The following is a 19,617-nucleotide window of genomic DNA, read 5'->3' as shown; positions in this document are numbered from 1 at the left end:
TACTAGTGTCCGAGATAGCGTCATTGTGCCCCATTCATGTTCCTTTTTTATGAGGGGGTCTATTCATCACCTGACTAAGCGTCTCCTTGTCTTGGTAACGTCAACAATCCCATCGTATACGTAGTCGATTTGGTGCCATTACTACATGACCACAACTCTACTTAGACCATCAATGGTTACTTACTTTGTTCCTTAACTCCCCACAGTTCTTCTGAACTCTGTGGTGGCTACTCATCTGCCATGATTGTTTTTTGTTGCTTTGTTTTCCCCCTTGCCGCATGCTAATCTGCATGACCTGCAAGAATACCACTGTAAAGAACTCACATTCATTCATATCAAGCAAGGCGACATAGCTCGCTGTAGATCATACTTACTTGCATTGGCGTCGTCACTTTCATAAGTCAGAAGTTGTGGCTTGCAGAACCCCATCCTCATACATGCCAAACTATCCGATACGATATCCCATTGGCTGTGTTCCCAAGCCAGGGGGCACATGCAACCTCTGCCGACTGTGCTTCATTGAAGTCTATCTAGATACCTCTGACTAGCTATATTGATGCAGACTCTTAAGGTGCTAACAGCATAGTACTTGTGCAATGCAGTCTGTAGGTATTGATCTCTTTCCGGCTAGCAGACTATAGACGTCCCGAGTCGATTGTGCTCTAGTCCGAGGACAATTGGCCCATCTTGGTTGGGTCATCATTACTTTTGGAAATTGACACATACACAACATATACATATCCCAGTTGCAGCTATGTTCACGCCTCTCGTATCTGATTCAACATTGGCAAGAGCTTCCAACGTTCTGCCTCTGAAGGCTGCCGACCTAGTAGTATGCGGCCAACAAACACCTTTGGAGGGCACCTACCCGTGAAGCTCCTGCCAAACCTAACTGAGTCGGTAGGGTGCTTGCCATATCTACTGGGTGTCTAGATTGTATTATCGCTCATCTCATCGTCTTTTCGAGACACCTCATCTTGATTCCTCTGGCTCATTCCCCTGGTGATCTAGATATCACCATAACTTGAGAAAGTATAGGTCAGGCTCTCCGTGTTTTGCTACGGGCAGATAATCGACTCCCGTCTGAGATGGCGACACAATCAATTCAGGGTCTAGGTGTATGATCTAACATCATGTGTCCCCAGCCTACTTTACTATCAACTATCACCATGCCTAAACTTTCAGCCCTGATTTTTTCGATACTATCGATTTTCATTTTGGCCGGAGTAGTCTCTTCCACTGTCCTCCCCCGAAATATCAGACGCGAAGTTACCGCACCCTACTGTGAAGATAGAACCGGCCGCCTGATTACTACTCTGCGCCGTGACATTCATGGCGACTACAATGCCGATGTCGAAGCTATCAGCGATTCCACTCCGGAAAGAATAGCCGCCCCTCTCTGCAGCGACAATTCTCAATGCAACCTTGGCCAAATATGCAATCAAGGTTTCTGTGTCGCAGGTTGTAAGTCCAATGTGGACTGTTCTCGCTTTCACACCTGTTCCAAAGGGTCGTGCACAGATAGCCGTGGCAGCAGATGCGCCCCAAATAGGAGCAGATGTTCTCTCAGCGCCGAATGCTGCTCGGGTCGGTGCAAGCGCTGGGGCGGTCTCCTGGGAAGAAGAAGATGCAGGGGCTTTAGAGATATGTGAGGTTGTTGGCCTGGCTGCTTCTATTGAAGCCTTGTGTGTGCAGGTTATTGGCCTGAGGGAATCGCAGCATCGTCTACATGTTGTGGCGCTGAATGTGTGTTACTTCTTGCGAGCACAACGCTAATTCCTACCGTCTCACCTATTGCATGAATCATGTATCAATATCAGAGCAGAGGGAATTGAAAAGAAAGCATCTTTAGACGCCATGGTGATTGTATTAGTAGGTTTTTGTTCATTGTAGTAAGCCAGTTACGGATAGACAAAGGTACGCTTTGAACCTTACTAGTGTGTATCCGTGTCGTCAAAACCTCACACCGGCTAGAGGAGTGGGTAATGTAATGACATATTCACTCAATGGAATTATATCTAACATAGAAATCTGCATTTTCTCCATATAATTAGCGAATATCGAGTGAATTCGGAGAGCAGTAAATAATATATAAGGAGGGTACAATAGTAATATTTAATATCTGTCACGGATAGTCCGGTGGGAGGTCAGCCGCCAAGTCAATAACCTTGCTTAGGTAATTGCCAGCGGGACTGGTGCCTGGTACGAATCCCGGGGTCGTCATTGTACTCGTGCGAGTAATCCACGATGCTATGAGGCGCTAAGCAATGGAAGTGACCCTTGAGGGAAGCAATTCTGCAGAGACATTTCCACCCCGGGATGGCGTCGCCAGATTACACCGTCCCGTTACAGGGAAGTTGGCACTTTGGCTGAGCAACTACTATTCTCTTCTTTTTGCTGTTTTATTTTTGCCTCCATATGAGCCACTATCGTCGTCCCTTCTCATTTCTTTGCTAATGGTTTTGTCGCTCTGCTTGCTATCCTTTTTATTTCTTTTATTTTTTTTTATTTATTCATATCTAAATGCAGATGGTTGTTCAGGTTTTTACTTACTAGTACTTGTTGTCTTGGGCTTCGGTTCCGCTGCGGTATATATCATGGTCATCCCAGTCCACTCTACCCTGCTGGCCACCTCTACGAGCGTACTATGGCATGGAACCTGCTTCACTTCAAGTGTATATAGAATATGCGACATCATGTTATCCCTGGTGAATTTATAAAGCCCATTTATGAAAGAGCACAACCTGTAGACAGGTAGTACACTATTCCAGAATCTAACTGGCATCATATTTACTATGCCGCATTCACCTCACCCATGAACCTTCTTTCCCCCATTGCAGCGCACCTGCACCTTCCCTAGCTACTAAGCATGTAACAAAGAACCAGTTGTCTGCTATCCTGCCTGGTACTAGCTTGCATCTCTCATCCTCCCAATTTTCGAACACCATTCATCGTTCAGTATACCCCCCGGGCTCACAACTAAAGCAGCAAACCCGACCTCGACATACTTCTTCTTACAGAAGTGTCGGTGACAGTTACAGTCCCCGCCAGCGCAGTCACTTAGGAGAGGCCTTCCTGTGTCTAGATTAGACCACTGCTTTCCTGCATCTACACCGGCTGCATCCCCATCAAAAGACTTCTCACCCACCGAACGCATCATGTATTTCTGGGTTGGTTGGGCGCTCTGGCAGAAACTGAGCTTTGTAAGATCCCCAAGGCCTTGGGAACGAGGAATGTCGCTAATTTGCGACTAGGCGCTCGCAGGTCTTCTGGTAAGGATCCAGTACTAGATTGGCACACACCCCACTGACACGTCAAGGCATTGGTACTGGTGTACTCATTCATCGTCCTAGCCTACAACAGGCGAAAGACACAGAAGTATGCCACCGCCGAAGCACGACAGAAAGCAGAGATGCAACCCATGCTGGCCGAACCGAGCGAGATACCGTTTGGTGCTAGAGCTCTGGAGAAGGGGATTCAAGTAGAAGGCATATGGACACCCGATTGCCGTTCTGCGAGACAATCCACCACTCACTCGGGTAGTAGACCTGAAAGTATTGCGTCGGCACCCAAGCCGACGTTGATGGCGTTGACAGGAGATGATATCCAAGGTCTTGAGCGGACATACCAACCGGCACCTAGCCCGAGCCTCTATGATCAGTGCAACTCCCCAAAGGTTCTAGACATTGAATATGGACAATCAGAGTACATCTCTCTCTCACCAACCAACCAGTCTCTACAACTGGATGGCCCCATTAGTATTGAACCGGAATGCCCTCCAGATCTAGACAAGCGTCGCTCAAGGTGGTTTGGTGCGCGAAGCTCCTGGGTCAAGAAGCCCTTCGATAGTTACAAAAGAAGATCAACACCAGAGGGTAAGATCCTGAAGTATGTTGGCATAAATTCGAAAAGCTAAGCATACACAGGTCTTCGCCGCACTTCATCGGAGAGCTTCAGAAGGAGAATCAGCAAAATTATAGACGAGAACATCCGGACAAACCCAGCTGAAATATATCAACTAAGAGCCATTAACCAGGAGACGCTCGAAGGCCGTAGAACGCCATCACCGACGAGGTCGCAAGGGTTTTCAAATGACGTGCTATGAGGTCTGAGACCAGATCATTTTGCCAATCTTCCAGGCAGCCTCTGCTGTTGACCGTGTTACATGCAATGGCAACAATACTATCGAAGGGCCCATGAACGAATCGTTGGATATCATTTAGTCATTGAAAAGCCTCGTTTAGTTACCATGACGAACTATGTTGCGAAACAAATGCACGCCTGGAAGCGCGCAGGACACGGAACGGAAACAGAATGTATTTCTTTTCTTCTCCCCTTTGTGATACAGAGCAAGTACGTGCTTCATATGCAGTCGAATAACACAGGTTTGGCCTGGCAGTTACTGTATTAACGTAGACATAAAGTGGACTCATAGTTGTAGGTACATGGCCCACCCAAGGCAACAAGCTGATGCCAGTGGGCACGTGATGTCGCGACTGCCTGGACGCGTCCACAATCTCAACATGACTTGAATAACGCGCTGCGACAACGGCAATTTGCCACCATAGAATAAAAAAACCACGGGTTTCTGGACAATTTTGCCTTATTGCACACGGAATCCGAATTGTGTGTTGCAATCCATCCAGTGGTGAAATTTGAACCACATTAGGAAACCGCAACTGATCTAGACGCGTGTGCGCGCGGTTAACAGGCTACATCTATTGCCATTCCCCCGGAGATCTTTGCAGTAGAGCTACAAAAGCCACTGGATTCTGACGCTACAGAAGTTTGAATCCTTCGTGAAAGATGACTGCTGACGCTGATACTCAGAATGAGTATGACGATGGGCTTCCAGGCCCCGGAGCGCCCACGCCACTCTCTTCCCTGGAGGTGAGCAATTCATACGGCAAACCAATATGCTTGGTGATGTGTAGGTGAAGTTCAAGTGCTGATGCTTTTTGTAATAGGGTGTTTCGGGCCTGACAAGTAGGGATATCAAGCTGTTTGTTGATGCTGGATACAACACCGTTGAGTCGGTTGCATATACGTACGTCTTTCCTTTGCCAGTCTGGTTATGTGTCAATGTCAATTCCAGCTCTGCTCACAACCACGTTCTTGCGTATGGTATAGGCCAAAGCGTTTGTTGGAACAAATCAAGGGTATCTCGGAACAGAAAGCAACCAAGGTCCTGGTCGAGGGTGAGTACTGTTCTTGTGGCATTGGAAGTCGTGCGCGAATATCTTCTCTGACTCCGTGATTTTGTAGCTATGAAGCTTGTGCCGATGGGCTTTACTACCGCGACCGAAATGCATGCGCGACGAAACGAACTCATCTCAATTACGACAGGCTCTAAGCAGTTAGACACCCTTCTTGGAGGTGGCATCGAGACAGGCTCTATTACGGAGATATTCGGAGAATTCAGGACAGGAAAAAGTCAAATATGTCATACACTCGCCGTGACTTGCCAATTGCCTTTTGACATGGGCGGAGGAGAAGGAAAATGTCTGTACATTGACACAGAAGGTACCTTTCGACCGGTGCGTCTATTGGCGGTTGCACAGCGATACGGGCTGGTGGGAGAAGAGGTGCTGGATAATGTGGCATACGCTCGTGCGTATAACTCAGACCATCAGCTTCAGCTACTCAACCAAGCTTCGCAGATGATGTGCGAGACTCGTTTCTCGCTCCTTGTCGTGGATTCTGCCACTTCTTTGTACCGGACAGACTTCAACGGTCGTGGTGAACTGTCTTCGAGACAAACACATCTTGCGAAGTTCATGCGTACCCTGCAGCGTCTCGCTGACGAGTTTGGTATTGCGGTCGTCATTACGAACCAGGTCGTTGCTCAGGTGGATGGTGGCCCGAGTGCAATGTTCAATCCCGACCCGAAGAAGCCAATCGGTGGTAACATTATTGCGCATGCAAGTACGACGCGGTTAAGTTTGAAGAAGGGACGGGGTGAGACTCGGGTCTGCAAGATCTACGATAGCCCATGTCTCCCCGAGAGCGATTGCCTGTTCGCTATCAATGAGGATGGTATTGGGGACCCGAGCCCCAAGGACTTGGAGAATGATTGAAAAGGGCGCGGATAGATTCTCAGGCTACGAGTTCATGATTATAGTTGTTTTGCTTGCATGTATAGGCTGCGTACATAATAATAGCCTCGGGAAATCCCGATATTTGACTAGTATATCATTTTCTGTAGGAAGACTTAATTCGCATTACCCATCGAATCGATTGGTGTAGTAGTTGCGGAGATGTAGCAAGGCGGTGGCAGCTTTATTGCTGGGGGCGGCGCCAAGACCTGTTTTTTCTGGAGCGCCGAAAGAGCTTCAGCTTCTGCCCTTCAACTCCGCCGTGCAGCGACTCCTCCCTCCAATTACCTCCATCGGCCATGGAGACTTGAACTGACCATTAACTCCAGATCGTGAAGTGTGGTCTGTTCCTTAGTCCAGTCATGGCTAAAATCTACAAAGATACCCGAGTCGACCTCCGGCCGTACTCGCCGAACGCCGTCGTCAACATCCCGATCTCGACCCAAGAAAGTACGCAAAGCCGCGCGCGATTCTCGGTCATCTCGAGCCCCAACCGTGACGAGCCGGTCGCGAAGGACGAAGACGAGTTTTCCAAACGATACTTAGCGAGCCAGGGTTCGATCTATTTCCGCAAACGCAATGTCTACCCCCGAACCTATCTGTGGAGGGTTGTCGATAACAGCAAGATCTTGGAGATCCAGTGCGTCGATCTGACCAAGGCTGGTATCGAGCACCACGAATACAATGTAACACTGCGCTTGGAGTTTGAGGAAGGCATTGTTCCTTCAGGTGTCGATTTTGCCGATCTGGAGGAGCACGAAGCGTTGAGCGTGTTCGTGATCACCACCTCCAAGACCCTCCACACCTTGACACTACGCCCTGAGTTCTTCCGTAGGACTGCATCAATTGACAACAACATCTCCGACTGGTGCAAGACTTTCAATCCCGCACCTCTCACATTTTCTTATCCACACCGTCTACATGCGAGCAGCCCGCTGGAGCTGTTCGTGTCTCTCGACAATGGCGCGCTTTTGCGCTTGACCAGGAAGTCTGGTGATGATGGTAAACTCACTATCCTTGTTTTAAATCACCACTTGTCATATAATTGCGATACTGATCTATCTTGATGTGTCCCAGGCTCGCACTGGTCTCCCCTGACATTCGACGAGAGAACCTGGGGCTCGTCGATTCGCGGGCTGGTCAAATGGCATGCGCAGCCGTCAATCAAATACCAAGGACGCACCCTCGAACTGAGCGCGCCAAACGCTATCGCTACTACAACTGATCAGACCTATGTATTCGCTGTCTGCTTGAATCACACGCTCAAGATCTGGAACCTTGCTACCAACAAGTTGGCCGCTACGAAGGACCTACTGGACCGTGATGTGCAACCGTCGGAGGAATCTTTGTACTCGCTGAATCCCTCCGAAACTTCTTTCATCAGGGTCTTTAATATGGAGCGTGCGCTTGACGGTGCGTACCGTTATTACGTCGTCACCTATTCGCCGTTTGAAGACGGGCTCTTCAAGTTCTGGGCTGTCAAGGGAGGCCTGACGTCGCCGCTTGTGATCGAGGATCTGTACCCGGGTGCTGCACTGAAGCCTCTGGATCCCGACTCGACCGGGAGCATGTTCTGGAGTATCGCCGATTTCCAGATCAAGCCTGCCGAGGAAGGAAAGCGCATGGAGCTGTGGGTTCTGTGGAGAAACAGCAGTCTATACCAGCTGTTTACGCTGCACTTCAACTTCGAAACCTTGGTGACGGATTGGAAGTCCAACTGGGCGTCTACAGTTATGGACACCCGCGGTCAGGCATACCCCCCCGTTATGGCCTTGTCTGACGTGGTGGATCCGACGGAGAAGTGGCTCGAATTCCTTCTGCAGCCCAACAAATACTCGACGGAGGTCCTTGAGACTGCCCTTTCCATCTACCAGGAGGCACTAAGACCTCTGTCGTCGCCCAGCGCGCTGAAGAGAAGCGCCCCTCTTGCGGAAAGGCTCTGTTCTACCGTTGCTGCCACTGTCTCTCTTCGCAAGTACGCCGATGATGGGATGGACTTCACACGGTACCGAACTGATACGGACTCGAAGTGGCGCCAGTTCTGGCAGATCGCGGATGATGTCAACAAGAGAAGATTTGAGCCAGTCTCTCTTGCATATGACACCTACTATGAGACACCGTGGATGGTCCTTTCCGACAGCTGTGCCGTGATTCGTGAATGCAGCGCAACCGAGCTAATTCTACATAACTCCGGCCCAGAGCTTCGCGCGGAAGCACCTAAAATCGTTGATCGCTGGAGGCACCGGAACCTGGATTCAGAGATCGGCAGCCTCTTCGAGGATGCCTCTCACCTTATGAACGTTGCCTCCAGCTTCCGGAGGAGCTTCGCTCCCGATCTCGAAGTGGCATGCCAGGGCGCCCTTGAAGCAGAGCTGTTCACTGAACCCTCCATCTCTGTGCAGGATAGAATGGAGGCGTTCCGCGAGCGATGTGATTTTGGAGAGCAGATCTCCAACAAGACATACGATGGCCTGGTTGGTGCCGTTAATGAGCGTCTGAACATCTTCAACTTGCCAAATGAAGTCTTCTACACCCTTGTGGACACGATACCACTGGGCTTCCCTGGCAAGGACTCTGATCTCGTCAACACCCATTTCGGTGTCAAGGTTATCGTCAACGGTGTCCAGGAGACGATTTCCTTTACGCGAAAGACTCTGACAGACCTCTTGTACATGATCCTTTTCATCGACGGTGAAGTTCAGCAGGAGGAAGACTCGACGTTCGACGCCGCAGACTTGTTTGTCACTATCATAACCCTCCTGAGGGAATACGAGATGATGTCTTGGTTGAGCTCGAATTCCCGCAAGTGCTCTGACAGACCGGCGAAGGCCACCGACGACATGTCCGTCACCTCGTTCTCTGTCAAGGAAACGCCAGCAAATAAGGGTGGTGAGAGGATAGCGACTATCCTTGAGGATCTGTTCGCCAGCGATATCAAGCCACGTCAAGCCGTCGGCCTGCCCCAGAGCTACACGATATCTCTTGGTATCCGCGATATCCTCTCCTGGGTGACTCGTCAAGGCGAAGTCGCCTATCCCAATGCTCTTGTCTACATACAATGCGACCTCATCGCTAAGAACAACATCGACCTTGCATGGGACTTCCTCCGCTTCCAAGCAAGCACATCCTGGGCCACCTATGTCAAGGGTCGGCTGTACGTGGCCATGTCCGAATACGATACTGCGGCTTTGTATTTCCGCAAAGCTGCCTATCTTCTTTGTAAGTCCTCGTCTCACATACATGTTGTGATCCTCTGTCTGACCTTGCACAGCATGCGGAAAGCCCCTGGGTAACCTGCACGAGATGTCCTCGACCCTCCTCGACATCGTCTCCGTGGACTGCTTCCACAACGGTCTTCCCAAGTACTTCCAACACATCTTGACCATATTCGAAAATGCGCGCTCGTTCTCCCACGTCGCCGACTTCGCCAGCCTCGCCCTACAGGCACTTTCTAGTGAGCACGGAAGCGAGCAAGACCCCGAATTCGCCAGCCTACGGGCCGATCTCCTCTCACGTCTGTTCTATGCTTCTCTACAGAACTGCCAGTTCGACCAAGCCTACTCTGCGCTGGCCAGATACAGAGATCGCGCACTGCAGAAGTCCGCCCTGAGCTCTCTCATCACCGGCATCCTGGCCGCCTCCGGACCCGGCACCGCTGGACTACAGAAGATCCTCCACTTCCCGACAACGCTCATCCCCAACATCGCCTCCCACGTAGACGACATCCTGGCCTCACTTGCCCGCAAACAGACCTCCTTCAGCTCCTACCTTGACACAGAGAGCAAGTGGGCCGACAGCACCCCCGACTACCAGCGAATCCTACAAGCATACCGCATTGCACGGGGCGACTACCGCGGCGCAGCAGAGATCGCCTACTGCAACGTCCAGCGCCTCCGCCACGCCCGAGACCACTCAACCCATCTAGTCCTCACCCGGGCGCGAGACACCGCCGAGGACAACCGACCCATCGAGGAAGACGACCCGGAGAGCAAGGAAATCCGCCACGAGCTCCTCTCCCTCATCAACCTCCTCGCCTGCGTCGACAAGAGCGAATCCTACATCCTCGTGGACAAAGACGGACCCTCCTCCTCCACCTTCAACCCCCTCACCGACCGCCGTCGCAGCAGCCTCGCCCCCGCCGACGACGACGGAAACGTCTTCATGGAAGACGCCGAAGCCACCACCAGTACTACTGGCGGCCCGGCCTCTCCCACCACCCCCTACAGCTCCTCATCCCACCCCAACCAACACCGTCGCCTCAGCGCCAGCCCAACCGCCATCCGTCCCTCCAGCCGTCGCGACAGCAAATCCTCCATCACATCCGCCACCGTCACAATCCCTCAACGTCGCGTCATCGTAACGCTGGACCATCTGCGTCGCGAGTTCCAGACCGAGCTGGATCGCGTCAGCCGTATCGAGCGTGGCGATTGGGAATTTGGAATCCTCGATGACGGTGATCCCATCGGCGGTGGCCAGGATCATGATGATACGATGCTTCTCGCGTAGATTTGCTACATTTAGCTTAAAGCTGATATCGCTTGATTTTTCCTTTATTTTAACCCATTGTTTTGACCATCTACTTTCTTCATTTTTTCCGTCCATCCATCCAATCATCTACTACGCAATAAGTACGGGAGTTGAAGGAATCTCTTAGTTTAGTCACTACCATCTATAACTAGTTAGCTAGGTAGTTGCCTTGTTACACTAGTCTAGTCTAGTCTAGTCAAGTCAATTCGGTTACATCGTGATCAGATCACCATTGTTCACATTAAATCCTCTTATTATTATTATCATTATTATTCTAATTACTACATTACCCGTAACCAGAATAGTAGCTAGCTAGTGTATATCTCCGATCCGGAACAATTTCCTTGGTTTTTTTTTTCTTCCTTTTCTCCCGCATGCTTCCCGCTCGCTCGATCGATCGATCTGGGCCGGCTGACTGGCTAGCTGACTGGCTTGCTGAAAGGGATCGTGTATGTATGTGCCCTGTAAAGTAAGTACTGACTCGTCTGAGTAGCGGGCTAGTAAGGCAAACAACGGCAAGAGCAGAAGGGTAATAAGATTTTATTTTAGGCCTAGAGAGAGCATTTTTCTTTCCCGGTGTGGTGTGGGTATTAGGAAGTTTCATCTAGCTTAAGCAAGTACCGAGTTTGTCTAATCTAGAACATTGGGGGTGTTGATCCTCTCTCTCTCGAAACAGCTTCCCAAGAACTGTTACTATTAGAGGGTTTCTGGTGGAATCATGTATGAAAGTCGACATGTGGATTTGGGGGGGTCCACGTAAGTCCGGATCTAGTTTGTCATAGAAGAAATATTATATGCCGGGTGATAATACCGGAGAGGATTAGTTTGGGTCGAGTTTCCTTGATTTCTTCCCTGTTCCTTGCCGTCGAGACATCCAGAGTCATGCATGCCTAGTGTGGGTGGGACACGACACGCTAAGGGATCGGGTCCATCCGCTCGCCCCCGCCCTTTTCCAGGGAATCGGGGAATGGTTGAAGAAGTGGCCCTTCTTCAGATCAAATCTCCTTTTCGCACATGTTCGCAGGAAGGAGAAACTCAATTATATTACCCGCTCGGATAGATCGAGCTTAAAAGTTTCATTAAATTAACCCCTAGATTTTAATTACTATGTATGTACCGTCATGAAATGTGACCCATCATGGTTCATATGTACCTCCCTGCTGGCCGCCCCACGCCATCAGACCAGCTAGCCAGTCACACTAAGCCTGGGGCGACTCCTCCTGTTCATCCATCGCCAAACTTGCATAAAGTCTGCTAAAGTGTGACTTGTCTGAACAGAGCAGGGTATGCGGGTTTCCGCACTCCACTATACGACCCGCGTCTAGAACTACAACCTTGTCGTAGTCGAGAATCGTGTCAAGTTTGTGCGCAACGGTGAGAATGGTGTGGGAGCTAAACTTTTCGCGGATGATCCGTTGCATTATTTCGTCGGTTTTGGTGTCCACACTGTGCATCGAATCCTGGTCAGTACTATGCCCGTGGTCCTGGGTTGGAAGGGAACGTGCGTACCTGCTTGTGGCTTCATCAAGGACAAGGATATTTCCTGGCCGGAGAATGGCTCGTGCGAGACAGAATAGCTGTTGCTGGCCATGAGATAGGAAGAGATCATCGATGTCGACGTCAAGGCCGCCTTTCTCCTGGACCTTGGAATACAGGCCCACGCTCTTGAGAGCATGCGTAATGGCTTCATCAGAGAAGCATCCCGTCGGATCGGCATTCGCTCTCACACTACCCTTCATGAGAAGGGGGCTCTGAGAAACCCCATTGATCCGCGAGCGGATTCCCTGACGTGGCAATTGGCTTATGTCGAGTCCGTCAATCATAATATGGCCGGTAGTGATATCCACCATACGGAACATGCTCATGATGAGTGATGTTTTACCACTAATCGAATGGTATTAGCGGCTAAGTGGCACAATACGTCGGTCAGGTTCCTTACCTTCCAGTCCTGCCGCAAATACCCACCTTTTCACCACCATGTATGGTCAGTGATACTTCTTGAAGGACCGGCTCAGAGGCCCTGCATCCGAGTAGAGTCAGCTCCGAAGCGATGTAGTGAATGGGATATCCAGCAATCCCTACCTATATTCTGCAGACACTGATTTGAACTCGATCTCTCCGTTCGATGGCCACTCCGGTGGTATCTCACGGTTTTCCGAAGGTAGATCCTCAGACGGTACATCTTCTGTGAATGTTCTGACACGATGGATCGAGCCAATGTGTGTTTCAAGATTCGTCCAGAAGGTTATCAGCAGTTTGATGCTTTGGCTGAACTGGATGACGTTTAGCAATGCCACTCCAACGTACCCTGCGCTAATTGAGCCCCTAAGCACCACAACAAGCACAATGAGCAAAACTGCAATGCCTGCAACCACCATATCTAGGCTGAGTGTAAGCCAGCGTTGGATGGCGTATAGAAGGTAGAAAGGTCTTTGGGAACGATCCAGCAGCATGTCATTCTTCTCTTGCAAGGCCTGTTGCCACCCAAAGGCTCTTAGGGTAACCAGACCACTAAGACAATCGGTAAAATGTGAGAAAAGTGGTGCCTTCTCTTCCAGATCTAGGAGCCGCAGTTGTCGAGATGTCCGGAGATACATCTTCTGTATAAGGTAGACGATGAGAATCACCAATGGGAATGAGATAGCGGCGTATTTCGAAGCAACGGCTATCAAGATCATCTGAGCTATGCAGAGAGCGAGAGCTAATAAGAGCCAACAGTAAGCGATAATGCTAAGGAGCTCATCTTCCAGCCTTGAAACCTACTTGCAAATGTGTTGATAGCAGCGATAGGAAGTTCCATGTCGATGAGCTGCAAATCCTGACTGAATCTGTTGAGAATAGCACCGCTATCAGTCTTGGAGAAGAACAACATCGGCGCACTATTGATGAGTTAGTGTGTATTCCTCGTATGCTATATGGGACATACCTGAGGACTGTAGTCAAGAGCTTCCGGTGGAAGACCTCTCCAGATTTTGGCACCATAGTAATCACCATTTGCCTAGGAAAAAGTTAGCTCGAGCTGTGCTCAGGGCTGCAGGTTGGATCACTGACCAACAACCAACCATGAGGCAGAGCATGCCAATAACACCGAGCATAGCATATATCCCGAGATAGTATCCTGTGTGCTTGCCAGGTTCCGCCTCATTCGAGCTGGCCCACCAGTTCACCCATATGCCTGCGTCAAAGTCAGTTTATTATTTGGCATTGGAGATATTTCTATGGCTCGTACTTGGAAAAGATATGCAGAAGACAAAGCTCGCTATAGCCACAAGAAAGATAATGGTAGGAATCCAACCAATAGCTTTGACGTAGTATAGGTAGATCGACAAGTCCCCGCCTTTCCCTTGTGTTTCTGTATCGACACCGGGCTCAGCTTGAGTATTTGCAATTTTCGGCTTTTCTATCGTTTCCACCTGAACACCTGATGCGGGGAACAAATCTGCTTTGTAGCCCCAATCGGGAAGACCAAGAGCAAAACTGGAAACATAGCCACCAGTTGCGTCAAGGGCCTTGAAGCTTCCTTGCTCTATCACATGTCCGTTCTTGTCAAGTACGACAATGTGGTCTGCATAAGGAGCACGTTTCACTGTGATTGATTAGCATAACCCAAAAATGTAGGGTATTGCAAGAGCCGTGACTCACCCGAAGAAGACGCGAATATAATGGTCGAATCTATCGAACGCAGGAGACCTTGGTTCCCAATCAGGTGGTGGAAGATATGATCTTCGGTTGTGGCATCCAAGCTGCTGAACACATCATCTAGAATGATAACACTTTTGCGAGAATAGACTGCTCTGGCTAGTGCCTACTGATATTAGTTCAAGTCGATCTGCAGGTATGGATGCAGCCTGGGCACCTACAATGCGTTGACTTTGACCACCACTGAGAGCAACACCCTTGCTCCCGATCACCGTCTGGTCACCCCGTGGTAACTGTTCAAAGTCCTCAGCCAAAGCACAGGCGTATATAACTGAGTTATACCATTGGCTATCAAAGGCAGACATGGCGACAATACAATCACGGATGGTTCCGTTCATGTGCCAAGGAGTCTGCTCGCAGAAGCTGAGGCTATCGAGGGAAAGTTGGATGTTCCCCTGGAGGCAAGGCACTTCTCCAAGGAAGGCTTTCAGTAGTGTAGACTTTCCGCAACCAGAGGGACCGATCAGTAGAGTGAAGCCACCTTGGGGAATTGACATGGTCAAGTTCTTCAGCAATGGCTCCTTGGTCGTATCCCATCCAAATGCGCCGTTTTGGATAGTGACAACATCTCGAACTGATGAAGGCAAACTTTCCTTTGACGATGGGAAAGAAGTTGATCTTGACTCAGTCGTGCTAAACTCTGTGTCCTTGATTAGAGCCAAATGGGACTTTTCGTCCAGCGCGTAGGATGAAAGCCCGGTCGACTTGTTTCTGGGATCGATGTGCTCCTTGTGTTCGAGAAATTCCTCAATTCTCTTGAACGACCCAACTGACCCAGCAAAATTCATTAGAGCCATGACGAGAGACAACAGAGGGTCAGACAAGAGCGAAAACAGAGACAACGATGTATAGACAACTGAGGTCGTTAAGGCGGCATCATTTCCTCGATCGTGAGAGATTCCGACGAAAGCCCCGAAGGCGAAAATAGGCGCAAATATGCGCGTCAGCCAAGCTAAAAGCGTATGGTCAGACAAATTCATCCTATATGTAGGCCGTAAGCTTACCAAGGGCCATATTCCAGACCAGAAGCTTCCGGAATTTCCTGGAGATACTCAACTCGTCCAGACGTAGACCATGAACACTTTTAAGAAGCGCTGATTGAAGACCAAGCATCTTGATGCCTTTCATAGAACCAAGCATAGATGATGTTGATGAGATGCGCCTCTCAATAGCCTCAAGCCACCTAGCTTGTCTTGACATGACGAAAGACATTGCTATAAGCGAACCGACTAACGCCACTAAAGAGAAAGAAGGAAATGTGAGCTTCTATGACTTCCAAGGAGTCAAGAAGGGCAGTCTTACCAACAGCGACACCAACAGGGACGACGCAAGATAAGCCCAATTGCCGTTCGAGGAGGTAGATAGCCAGACCGATCTCGAGGGCATTGCCCCAGATATCATGCATAGTCTGCCAACCTTGCACGATTCTCTCGATGTCTGCGCTCATCAATGTGACAGAAGAAGCCGGATCCGCGTCTTTAGTACTCAAGGTGCACGCTTTTTCGTAGATCATAGAAACTACTCCGCCTCTGACCATTGTGATGGATCGATATGTTAGATGCTGATATTGGCCCATGGTAACCTAGCATCACGCCGTGTGAGAGACTGAAGAAGAGAAGACAGGTCTGTTTTACTTACTCCCAGCCCAACATAAACGAGTATATATGCACCAATTAGACCATATCCAATGTTATCCGTGCTTTTGCTCACAGGCTGCTCGGAGAATGATAGAGACCTTTCCAGCAACAGGGGTTGGCAAATATTGAGGGCAGCCAGCATGATCCGTGGCGGAATCACGGCTAAAATTGGCCATTTGAACGCCTTCAGGCAGGCGGACAACAGCGAGCTTCCACCATTTTCCTTGTCTGCCAAATGTCAACGCCTATTGACCCCGTATCTCCAATGCATAGAGAATCTTACCCTTGGCAACCACACCCTTCAAGATACGGTGCAGCCTCCTGGATTCCAACTGTTTGTCGAGGGCAAACAAATCATCAACACCCAGGACCTTGGAAAACCCGCGACGGAACAGAGCATTCAGCCACCAGAAGAAAGACCTGTTGTAGATGCCCGCGAGAGCTTCGGGCGGGTAGTCTTGATACGGATGTCTGAGGATGTATCGCTTTTCCGTGGCTTCGAGGATGAGAAGAAGAATTTTGAGCCCAGTACCCACGGCAGTAAGAATCGCGATAACTTGATTGATCTCCTCAGGATGCCGCAGCCAGAGCGTTCGCGTTTTCGCTATGTCGAAAAGTAGAGTCGCGCCAAGGTAAACGTTGAGAAGAAAAGACGGCCTGACTGACAGATTGTGTTCTGCATACGAGAAAAGACAGAGTAGCAGAATTCCCACGGTCAATACAGCGTTCGCAGCAACTGAGGCGTCCGTTCGTGTCGCAGATGGAAGGGCCCAGAGAACCGTCAGGGCCAGATTTATGACGCTTAATGCGAGCCATGACACCTGTGAGAGACATGGAGAGTACAATGGTCAGCGACAGGATCGCGGGGTCATTGAGAAGTCACGGGTTCGACCAAGTCCGACAGAGTCGCGCCTGCCTATTCGAGCAGGTGGACGGATACGCTCGCTTTGGCAAGAAGGCAGTCTGGAAGAAGAAATTGGGTACGTACTGTCTTTGCCCATGCCAGCCAAGAAGCTACGACTTTGCGCGGTCTTCCTAATAGATGACCGACTTGGAAAGGTATTAACAACAGAACAACGCCCAAAGGTAATACCCCCAGGATTAACTCTTCGAAGAGCAGCGAAAAATCAAAGCCACTTCGACAATATGAGGGGGGAATATGTAGAGTGTTGTCCACCTGCTGGCAGGAGAGAAGTGCCGCCATAACTACCTACACCCGGAATTCCATTTACAACCGCGGAGGTAGGTATCCAGAGTGGGATGCAACGATATGCTTTTGGGACGACAGGGAATCACTGTAGATTGTTAGGTTTTATGTTCAGCAAGGCTTACTGAGGTGGACTTGCAACCTTTTGTTTTTGCCTTGCGAAGCCTAGACTACCAGCTCTCCAGGGATGTGCATTTTTTTTTTTTAGTTTCCTAACCATTGTAAGTACCTGATACTAATCGATAGGGCCTCATGATCAGGGGCAGTGCTAGTCCAATTGTCCTCGCATACAATGATATAATGAATATGCTATTTCTAATACTGTGTCTCAGTTTTCCCCTTGTATTGTTTTTATTTCTATTTTCATTCCTAGTTTTTTATTTAAAATTACGCTTGGGTTTAAGCGTTTCGGTTACTCAATTGGGACTACGTATTTTCCATCTTATATTAAAATAATACTTATTAATCCATACCGGACTCCACCTAGAACTAAGTACTTGCCGATGGCGATTAGCTACGTTGCAGAGTCCCCAGGGCGCTCGGCTGGAGATCCACCTTGGGCTCTGCACCAGCGCATCCATGGATGGTTAAGGAAAGCGAGAGCTGTTTCGAGCAAGATGATTCGGCCCGTTCCACCCAATTCCTGCTCGAATGCATGTTTGCTTTTCCCCCGGTCCCCTTCGCAGCATTGCTTTTCTTGCCTCGCGCAAGCGTTATAGGCTATCAATTCTCCTTGCCCTCGCATGTAACGTAACGATGACTTTTTTTTGTTCATGGGACCACGACCGGCCAACACGAGTTCGGTTCGAGCCTACATAGCCCATCGGGCTGATGAGAGGCGCTCCTCAAGTTCATCAGGTACACGAAAAAAATCAAGCCCAGTTCGTAGTTCGCCCCCACTGTTTTCGATGCTAACCATCCCATCCGTCCGAAGACTGAACTGAGCCCGCTGGCCAAGCTCGCTAATGGGATAGTGTACCTTCCCGACCATTGTTCTCAAGCCATTGTTCCATCCGTCAGACGTGGGCAAAGAAAGCCACGAGCGGACCGAATCAAAAATAGGAAGTTGTGTACCAGGATCCAGTAGTATCTACCTGCCTCAAAGCAGGCCAGTCCACTGAAAAGGCGCTTGAACTACTAGTGAGCGGTCTGGAAGCCCATTTTAATGCCGTACACAAAGTGGCAGAAGTGATTCAAATCCCGACTGACACCGAAGGTGGCCACTGACCGCTCAACTAATCTTATCCCTCATAAAGCTTCCAACCCAGCTTTCCCCGCAGTGGGATGCGAAACCTGGATATAACCGAGATTGCCAGATAGAGTTTGCCTTGCAAACCCCCTTCGTGTTGATCCTGCCAAATCCGAAAAGGACGTAGACGTCATCATAACAGGGCGCTTTTGCGAATTTACAACGAAAAGCTAGGGAACGGCTGAACTTGACAAATCGGCCATGTCACTCCACTAGATGGCCATTCCGACGAGATTCGCCATCGAATCAGGGATATCGCTCCCCATATCCACAGTTGTAGAGACCAGTCTTAGGTGAATAGATGCTTGCCTACCAGGAGTATGACATTGGGTACATAGGAACGTACCGCAGTCAACTGACTATTGAGTAACTTGTGCCCAGTCTCACGAGAACAGAAACATGGTGGCAAAACATTTGGTCTAATCGGTCAATAAATACGACCATGATCCGGAGGCTAAAGGCTTCCAGTCATCAAGCTAGTTGCAAGCGAAGTGTAACGTTGTTTCTACCCTTATGTGTGTGGAAGCACTCAACGTAGTAGTGGCTGAGGACCCAAGGTAGGACGGGTAGGATGGTCGCCACAAGCGGGATAGCAATTGAGAGTTGATTGTTTACACCCGGGATCTCGAGCAGGAGACCTTTGGTACCTGCTTTGTCGAGAGGTGCGTGTATGTGTGTGAGTGGGTACAGAAGAGCATACGTCCATGGTAGGGAGGCGCCCAGGAACTAGAACCAGAAGGAGAGAGCGGCGCTCACTGTTTAGGACACACAGTGGACGAGCACTGTACCAGTAGATGGACAATTAATCGGCAGAAATTCCTTGCATCTTGGAGAAGGATTTAGTGGCTGAGAGTTGGCTGCATACCCACCATTAAGAGTGCTGTTAAGTTGGCTACACACGGCCTCAAGCTTGGATAATCGCATTCGTTAGTAGCGGAAGTGGAGATGGGATGGCTTTGGCGGTTGGCCACTCCCAATTACAGTATAGTAGAGCCTTTAGTGCTGCGGAAGGCTTCCGGCTGCCGTGACCCGCCTGGCAGCCTGGCAAGACTTGACCTGAGCGTTCCTTTACTGCTTTGTAACTAACTACTAACTACTTAACTAGTTAACGTTAACTAACTAGGCCCTCCGGAACCGACTAACCAACTGTGTACAAAGCAGTGATTAGATAAAATGCCTTGGATGCCTGTTGGGCGGGAGAAA

The 19,617-nt window shown here is 49.7% G+C and overlaps 4 protein-coding genes across 4 annotated transcripts; 2 read left to right on the top strand and 2 right to left on the bottom strand.

Annotated features, from left to right (window-relative positions):
* Nucleotides 1-1,202: 1,202 nt before the first annotated feature.
* Nucleotides 1,203-1,859, bottom strand: BO88DRAFT_430457 (uncharacterized protein; the record flags this gene model as incomplete). The annotated part of the gene is made up of 2 exons (XM_025709249.1): nt 1,203-1,704; nt 1,792-1,859. The coding sequence occupies 2 exons, from the start codon at nt 1,857-1,859 to the stop codon at nt 1,203-1,205; spliced, it is 570 nt and encodes a 189-aa protein (XP_025557225.1).
* A 1,299-nt stretch (nt 1,860-3,158) lies between these two features.
* BO88DRAFT_353284 (uncharacterized protein) lies at nt 3,159-4,105 on the top strand (the record flags this gene model as incomplete). The annotated part of the gene is made up of 3 exons (XM_025703628.1): nt 3,159-3,203; nt 3,371-3,875; nt 3,927-4,105. 3 exons carry the CDS (start codon nt 3,159-3,161, stop codon nt 4,103-4,105), a joined length of 729 nt encoding a protein of 242 aa, XP_025557224.1.
* A 2,254-nt stretch (nt 4,106-6,359) lies between these two features.
* On the top strand, nt 6,360-10,844 carry BO88DRAFT_409213 (nucleoporin Nup120/160). The gene is made up of 3 exons (XM_025707903.1): nt 6,360-7,097; nt 7,173-9,314; nt 9,367-10,844. Exons 1-3 carry the CDS (start codon nt 6,458-6,460, stop codon nt 10,599-10,601), a joined length of 4,017 nt encoding a protein of 1,338 aa, XP_025557223.1. The 5' UTR covers nt 6,360-6,457; the 3' UTR covers nt 10,602-10,844.
* A 977-nt stretch (nt 10,845-11,821) lies between these two features.
* On the bottom strand, nt 11,822-17,162 carry abcB (putative ABC multidrug transporter; the record flags this gene model as incomplete). Its single annotated transcript, XM_025703633.1, has 15 exons — nt 11,822-12,068; nt 12,132-12,506; nt 12,562-12,642; nt 12,705-13,323; nt 13,386-13,501; nt 13,549-13,620; nt 13,674-13,797; nt 13,852-14,208; nt 14,265-14,427; nt 14,483-15,273; nt 15,326-15,535; nt 15,624-15,903; nt 15,960-16,186; nt 16,242-16,779; nt 16,947-17,162. The coding sequence occupies 15 exons, from the start codon at nt 17,160-17,162 to the stop codon at nt 11,822-11,824; spliced, it is 4,416 nt and encodes a 1,471-aa protein (XP_025557222.1).
* Between the last annotated feature and the right edge of the window lie 2,455 nt (nt 17,163-19,617).

The sequence above is a fragment of the Aspergillus vadensis genome (genome assembly GCF_003184925.1).
Source record: "Aspergillus vadensis CBS 113365 unplaced genomic scaffold BO88scaffold_41, whole genome shotgun sequence".
In the NCBI taxonomy this organism is placed as follows: domain Eukaryota; kingdom Fungi; phylum Ascomycota; class Eurotiomycetes; order Eurotiales; family Aspergillaceae; genus Aspergillus; species Aspergillus vadensis.
Note: the sequence above shows the minus strand (reverse complement) of the source record. Positions and strands in the feature narration are given on the sequence as shown.